The 7,898-nt window shown below is 41.9% G+C and overlaps 1 protein-coding gene across 1 annotated transcript; it reads right to left on the minus strand.

The window, feature by feature from the left end:
• Positions 1-1,611: 1,611 nt before the first annotated feature.
• Positions 1,612-4,846, minus strand: PPDPFL (pancreatic progenitor cell differentiation and proliferation factor like). The gene is made up of 5 exons (XM_042798246.1): positions 4,635-4,846; positions 4,208-4,304; positions 3,646-3,735; positions 3,451-3,550; positions 1,612-3,021 (listed from the first exon to the last, which is right to left on the minus strand). Exons 2-5 carry the CDS (start codon positions 4,260-4,262, stop codon positions 3,009-3,011), a joined length of 258 nt encoding a protein of 85 aa, XP_042654180.1. The 5' UTR covers positions 4,263-4,304; positions 4,635-4,846; the 3' UTR covers positions 1,612-3,008.
• Positions 4,847-7,898: the final 3,052 nt, after the last annotated feature.

The raw sequence follows: 7,898 nt of genomic DNA on the forward strand, positions 1-7,898 counted from the left end.
AGTACATTTCTTAAATGAGTTCATTTATCATTCTCACTTCTGCAAAAAAGACTAGTATACAAAAAAAAATCCCTTTTAATAACAATAGTTATAGTCTTTACAGTTAATCCTTACTATTGTCCCTCCACAATACGTAGTATTGCTTAACTCGCATACAGGCAAGAAAATTCTTGGAAAGAAATGCCACTTCGTGGTATTCCTTCTAAACCACAACTAAAGGGAAAAAGATTACTTCATGGTAATGAATTTCTCTCGCTAAATGTGGTCAACAGGAAGACTTCATCCTTCTTGAACCAAAACAAATGATGGAAAATTTGTCTTTTATTTTGACTCCTGAAACCAGTTATTACTGGGAACAGTGGACTATGACTTAGGTTTTCCTTTTAGTAAAGAATTGGAAGCCCATTATTGAATATCACTACTGCTGTATGTGCATTTGAGGGAAAAAAAAAAAAAAAGTAGTCTTTTTCAAGTCCATGTATCCATTCCTAACTCAGCGACAATAATTTGATCTAACATAGCACTTACATGATGGCATAATTCCTGTCTGATACTTACATTTTCTAAATGGATAACAACATACAGATTAACTTCAATAAAATATATATCTCTACCTATAGTCCTTCTAACAGGAAAAAACACTTTTTCTACTACAATTAATCTTTGATCAAACATTTGTACCTGTCTTACCCAGATATTTTCCCATTTTTCTTATTCTAAACTGCATTTCAGCTATACAATACAGTTTCCCTTCCATATATCTCTCAGCTTCGCTTTACATTATTTAAATTTTGGATTTCCCCTCCCTCCAAAGTTATATTATATTGATATTCAGGAAAACTGACATTTTCTTATTACCATGATGTAACAAAATGCAGTCCTTCACTAGCAAGCACTTTAATGCCCACTTTACCCATATCCTCTCAGCAGTTTGTCATAGCAACATTGGATGTTATTTAATAGAGTTGATTCATTGCAGGATAACTCCACTTTGAAGAACCAGCACAAATAACTATGAGTTGGGAGTGGTGCCACTCCAATGCTGAGCTGATTACAGTAAAAGATGATGGGGATGGCACAAGGGCACCTCTCCAGAACACAGTCTCCCATCACCGTGGTGCCATTACAAAAACAAGTAGTTCAGAGCCCAAGCAGATGAATGCCAACAGTATGCTTTCTGACTATAAAAGGACAGAAGCAGCTTAAGCTCAGCAAGCAATACAAAAGCTCGTCACTGTACTTTTCCACAGTGTTTCTGAATCCTGCACTTCTCACGTACACCAAGGGCTACAGCATTTCTTTCTTCTATGGCTTCAAGCATCTTCAAAGACAGACACAATCACATTCTTGAAACAAGCCCTTCCTTTACAACACAACATTATGTTAGGGTCTTTTTCCTAGCTTACATTCCATTTGAGCTCACATCAGACTTTAAATTGACTAAAGGAAGAATGTGACACTCACAACACAGACTGCTGTAAATTTTAAGTTTCACTAATACTTCACTAAAATAAAATCAAAACCAAACCAAATAAAACAAAAACCACCCACCAACTGCACCACAAGCAAGTGAACACCAGTTATTAGAGGCTAAAAATAAGTCAGACCAAATACTGATTAAATTTTTATTAATAAAACATATTAGTATAAAAAATAGTTCATTCTGTACATTTAGAGAAAGGACAAAGATGACACTACACAAGAGCAGTGAAGTCAGATATGTAACAAGTAAATTTAATGACTCCTGAAACTACGTTTTCAGCATGGTGTTCTTTTCTGTTGTCATATGCAACTTATTGTCTTCACCAAGACTGCAAGCTTTCTGAAGCAACCACCTGATACACTCTGGAGTTATGCATAACCATGACCACCTATTAACCTACAATGAAAAATGCTGGCTACATTAATGTTTGCTATTGTCAGGTCATCCAGTGATGGACAAAAGTCAAGTACGTTTAGTGATAGTACATCAAAAAAGTTGCATAGATAATTTACAGAAATGGTATCACCCAACCAAATACTTGTTATTTTCTATGACCTCTAAACACATTTCAGTCATACATGGTAAAATAAATCTGCTGTATTGCTTTGACAATGCTGAAGACCAAATGAAATTATGTTAAAGTATCTTAAAGAGCATGAATCACGACAAAGGTAGACTCGGTTAATAACATCAATGCGATTGAGTTGAACACTTGGCCAGACCTAGCACATAACTAAGCTGACAGACAGTAGGGAATATTGATAGTATTAGTCACATGAGAACAAGTAGCTCTTTAAGCTACAGCAATGCAGGTGAGAGTAATCCAACACAGAGCTAGGATGTCAGTGTCCATCTACCTCTTGTATCATTTTCCTCAAATAGCAACATGTGTAGATATGTACGAGTCGTACAGCGTATTTGAGGTTGAGACATATGTACCCTTCTCAAGAGGCCAAACCAATCAGTTTCTTCGTGTAACTGGGCTTTCTAAATGCAAAGCTATTAACAAGCATTCTTGTAAACTTACTCCCTGTAACTGGTACACAAATACTTGATAGAAAACATGTACCATACAGCAGTCCTACTCTGACATAGTCCAGAATCTTGTTTGCCTCGGTGTGACTGCCCATAGAGCTGGTATCTTAAAGGTAAAACTTAACAGTATCACCTACTGCAGAGTTACTCAATACACACACTTCTCCTAAACCTAAAATATCTTACTTTTACTGTCATTTTTCTCTAACTAACCAAGTAAGTCATCAAGATATTTAATCTTGGTAACTTCCATTAGAGAGACATCTCAAATTACAGCAACTCTGTAATGAACAAGGTAGGCAATGGATATGTCCATTAAGCAATATTATTTAAGCTACTGACAAATATTTTGCAAATACACTTTTCCACTTTCCTAAAGGTTTTGTTTTCTTCTTGCAGCTGAACCCAGACATTAGGAAGATCCCAAGCCTCATAGAAAAACAAGTCTGTACGTAGTATCTCAGTCAGAAAAGCCAGCATGCTGTCCTAGTCAACTGTTGGTACTGCAGAAATATATAGAAAAAGTTATGAGCAGAATTATCATTGTATTTTCCTCAAAGACATTTATCTGCCCAAGTATTTTTTGAATGCATTCCTATCAGATTTTTAACATAAAGTGAAATGGGTAAACTGCATAAACAGTCATGCAAGTACTGTGGGTAGATGATTAAATAAATATCACTATAGATGTAGAACAGTAATCGTCACTAGCACTTGCTTAATGGGAAGCAGCATATGAGTTCATTTATTAAAATGAAAACATAGGAAGCTTCTAGAGCTTTACACTTGCAATATCTTTAAGTCATCAAAATGGCACCACACCCCCCACCCCCAGATTGTTTTAGCTGTTTACAACTTGTTTAGTAACAACTTTCATAAAAAGAAAAATGGAATGAGTAAGTTAACCCCATCGTTGTAAAAACAGGACTCACCTGCTTGCTGACAGTGTTTTTCTGCCAACAGTTGGTGGAGACGGTTCACTATGGAAAAAGCTTTTTATCCACCAACATTTATCAATTAATTCGGGTAATCCTGCCAGGAGAGAAAAAGCCCCCACCATTAGACACAGGCTGAGTAACAGGCAGACAGACAAAACTAGAAGACTATTTGAAAGAAGGGAACAATACCATGAAAAGTTTTGTCCTGGTCGGCAATGTTAACAGGATCTGAACAACAGGAGGAGCTAGAACAAACACTGGATTCCGAGTTCTGTCTTGCTGTTCATGGAAAACAGAAACACACATAAGGGGGGTGTGGGGGGGAAATCCTTCGAAAGTATACACTATGCTAAGTGCCAAGAATTTTTCTATGCCAAGAATTTTTCAGACCTGCTGCTATCTTGGAGGAAACAAACAATCTACAAATATAAGCTTACTTAGCTACAAAGCATAACTTCTGTATTACAGACACCATTCTACTATAGTTGTTTATATTAAAACTTTTCTGTAAATTGATCTCTCAGTCTACGCACCCTTCACTTAAAAGCACACCGAGATCTGGTTGCGTAACTCTCACTGAAGTCCGTGAAAAACATTATGACCGCGTACACACTGCTAGCGAAACAACCGAGTCTATTCTTGACTGCTGAAGTCCAAAACAACTTCGTTTCCCTACTTTCCGCGGTGTTCTGGCTAAGTACCGCGCTCGTAGCGCAGCGCCCCGGCACTCCCGGCCCCGCCGAGCACTTACTCCTGTAGTACTGGTTCTTGGCCAGGAGGCAGCCGGCGGAGGGTACGGAGGCCATAGCCGCGACGGGACGGGACAGCCGCCTCTCTCCGGGAGGAGCCTGCGGGGGGAACGACGCGCTTAGCCCGGGGAGCCGCAGCGGGGAGCGGCCCGCAGGCCCCGGCCGCCCGCAGGCCCCGGCCGCCCGCAGGCCCCGGCCGCCCGCAGGCCCCGGCCGCCCGCAGGCCCCGGCCGCCCGCAGGCCCCGGCCGCCCGCAGGCCCCGGCCGCCCGCAGGCCCCGGCCGCCCGCAGGCCCCGGCCGCCCGCAGGCCCCGGCCGCCCGCAGGCCCCGGCCGCCCGCAGGCCCCGGCCGCCCGCAGGCCCCGGCCGCCCGCAGGCCCCGGCCGCCCGCAGGCCCCGGCCGCCCGCAGGCCCCGGCCGCCCGCTCACCTGCGTCGCCCAGGGAAAGCAGCTGCCGGGACGGAAGAAAGGGGAGAGCGTTCCGCTCCGCAGCCAGTGCCGGCGGCACCCCCGGCAGCCCCTATATGAGTCGCGGCGGGGGGCGGCCCGCCCCGGGGGCGGTGGGGCGGGCCCGGAGGGAGGCTGGCCCCGGCACGCTGCGGCCAGGCCCGGGAGCGGTGGGGCGGGCCGGAGCCAGGCCGCGGGCAACCCGCGGAGTCCCCGCGCCCGTCCCCTCGGCCCCTATTTCCCCGTGTCACCCCTGAGCATTTTTCTGGAGTGCATCAAGCGGGGACTCACGGCTCCTGCGTTAGTTATTCTCTGCCCTGTGGGGAAGGGAAAGAGAGGGATGAAGCAGACGGGTACCTGTTTCGGGAGATATTTTTATTTTGCTTATAAATATTCACATTACTATGCACATACGCTAGAAAAAGTGAAGTCACAGGAGTGTCCTCCACTCTCACAGTAAGAAGTGAAACCTGTGATCATCTAAAGTCTTGGTAAAGTTAGTTCTAAGCCCCGGATAGATCACCGAATAAGCATTCTCTTCCCAGTGATAAATGCACTTTAAATTGTTATAATCTTATCTCATGGCAAAACTTGTCCTACAGTGTGCTTCCTCACCTTTCAAAATTGTCAACAGAAGTAACAAACGCTTTTTAGCTATTTGAATTGCTCCTGCTCCACAAGGAAATGTTTTATCATTGGTTTTCATAGCAGGAGTCGTGGGTAAGAACACGGCCGTGTGTGGGGTGTGATACCACGTTACTGTGACATATCTGACTGCTTGCATAGTGCGTCTTATCTCAAATGATAAGATTGTAGTTCATAACAGCTCCTGGAATACACATAACGATGTAAAGTGTACTACAGGGAAACTGCCTATAAAATAATCCTTACACAGCAGTTAGATAAGTGTATTTTCCTGGACCTTTTTATTGACCTGCTGTCAGAGTCGTGACAGCGTGGTGGTCTTTCCCAAGTAAAACTTGAAGGCTCACTTTTGTGAAATCTGCGAGATTGACGCAGAAAATGGTTTACAGCTGGGTTGGTACCAGGCACTAGCACCAGTTACCTCATATGTTTGCCTTGTTATGTAAAAAAAATCACTGTAAGAGTAGAAAATTTTACAGATTTTTTAAATACCCCATTCATAGTGTATGTCCTCACCCATTTTTTCAGCTCCTTGTTTATGGATACACTGTTAGCTCATTGCATCAGTCACCCCTTTTCCTGTCTTAATAACAAATTTCCATTTTGAGGCTTGTTCTATTTGTGGGCAATGAACTTCCGCACCACCCCATTTGTTCCCATAAGTGCCATCACACTGGGCACTCTGTTGAATTGTCAGATCCATTGCTGGAAGAAGGGAAGCTTCTCTCCAGAGAGCCGTAGGAGATGCTCCTCCCGGGCCATGAGGGTGGGTGTTTATAGCCATATCGCTGTGTCCTAGACAGGGCTTGTACTGTTGTTATTTACTGTATCTGGCATTCTCTTTCAGTTTTAAGATCCAGTTTTAACCTACTCCTAACTTTGTCAAGCACATTACTTTGTCAGAAGAACTGTTCAGGCTCTAACATGCCCATGGTCTAGGCACTGTATTTGGCAAGAAAGCAAACATAAATGGGGCTTTTGCAATCCCCACGAATATCCATCCATACTGGAGCCATGCCAAAACACTCAGGAGCTGGGGAACAGCAGATCTGTGAAACTTTAAATTGCCTCACTGCTGCATGCATTTGATTTTACAATATCATTTAGCATACATGGGCATTTACTAGTTTTGTTCTGAAGCCCTGTTTCATGCATTGTACTGGAATAGAAAGTACTTATTTGATGAGAAGTTTTCCACTGTTTCTCCCAGTCAATCTGGCATTATGTCCTATCTATCGTATTTTCTTCAAAGAAGCAGTGCTTTTTCTTCCATGGTTATTTTGACGGGGCGCTTCTAAAATAGTAGCGCATTTGTTTTCAAGCATTGCTACAATCCAAGGCATGCTATTATCTTCAGTTAACAAGTGGGAATTCTGAGATCCAAAGGAGCTAAGATAAAAGAATTCACAAATCTTAGGTGTCTCATATGAGAGTAGCCTAGGACTTTATTTTTTTATAACTATTTGGCACCATGCCACACTTTATTTACCCACTTACAGCTCTCATTCACTTCAGATCTGTATTTAAGTACTCAGCACATTGATAAATCAGATTCTCAACAGACATTGAAAGAATTGCTTAGTGGCCACCTTTGATAAATGTAGCTAACTCGCATAGCATCAATTACAAACTCAGGGACAAAGTTATAATTTAGCTTTCAAGACAGCATTCAATTGCCTTAACCATTGACCTGTTCTTTTCTCCCTGGAAGCCTTTGCTGCATTCACTACTCAACTTCTGTCACAAACATGGAAGAAGTCCTATTAACTGCACTCTATAATCTCTTTAACTTCACAAGCTCAGTTCATATCCATGCTTCCTGCCAAAAGAGACAGGGCCCCTATGAAACAAATATTATGTAGTCCCCAATTTTATAAACATGTATTTACAGAAGGAACATTCTCAGACTTCTGACTAATATTGTGATCTTACCAACAGTGTTCATTTAACATTTGTGTATGCATAATTCTAAAATGGACAAAACACTGAATTAGATGTCATCCTATGAATCATGAATACTTATCAAAAGTGTAATTTAAATTTAAAAATTAAATCAGTATGATCCATTAAATGAATGTATCTCCCAACTAATCCTGCCAGGATTACCTGGTATAACCCCTTTTTAGACCTTAAAAGTAAAACATCTCAGTCACAACAACAAAAACAAAAGAACAGTCTATATTGAGCTTCACCTTGAAGCTGACCTGTTAATTATTCACTAGATAAGGTTTATCTAATAAGCTTAGCCATTCCTTCAGTTCTTGGAATATCTGTGAGCATGATGCCAATCTTTTTGCAGATTGTTTTGGAAGTTTTCTTCCATGCACTTTTGTGACTTTTTTAAATTTTCCTTGTTACTTAACCTTGTGGAAAAGGAATAGTGTGGTATTGGAATTTGTGCAGTGTTGCTTCCTGGCTGTGTCCATTAAATGATTGTATAAGTACTGTGACATTAATGTTTAGAGAGATGTGAACAATTTCAGTGAAAGTATCTTTCCATATACATATGCAGAAAGGCACATTTTTGGCATGTGAGGTCAGAGTATTCCCTCCCCCAAGCTTCTGGAAGAGCAGATTTTGCATATTTTCATTGACCATTCT

Source organism: Tyto alba, unplaced genomic scaffold (assembly GCF_018691265.1).
Source record: "Tyto alba isolate M040663 unplaced genomic scaffold, T.alba_DEE_v4.0 Super-Scaffold_27, whole genome shotgun sequence".
Classification (NCBI taxonomy): Eukaryota; Metazoa; Chordata; class Aves; order Strigiformes; family Tytonidae; genus Tyto; species Tyto alba.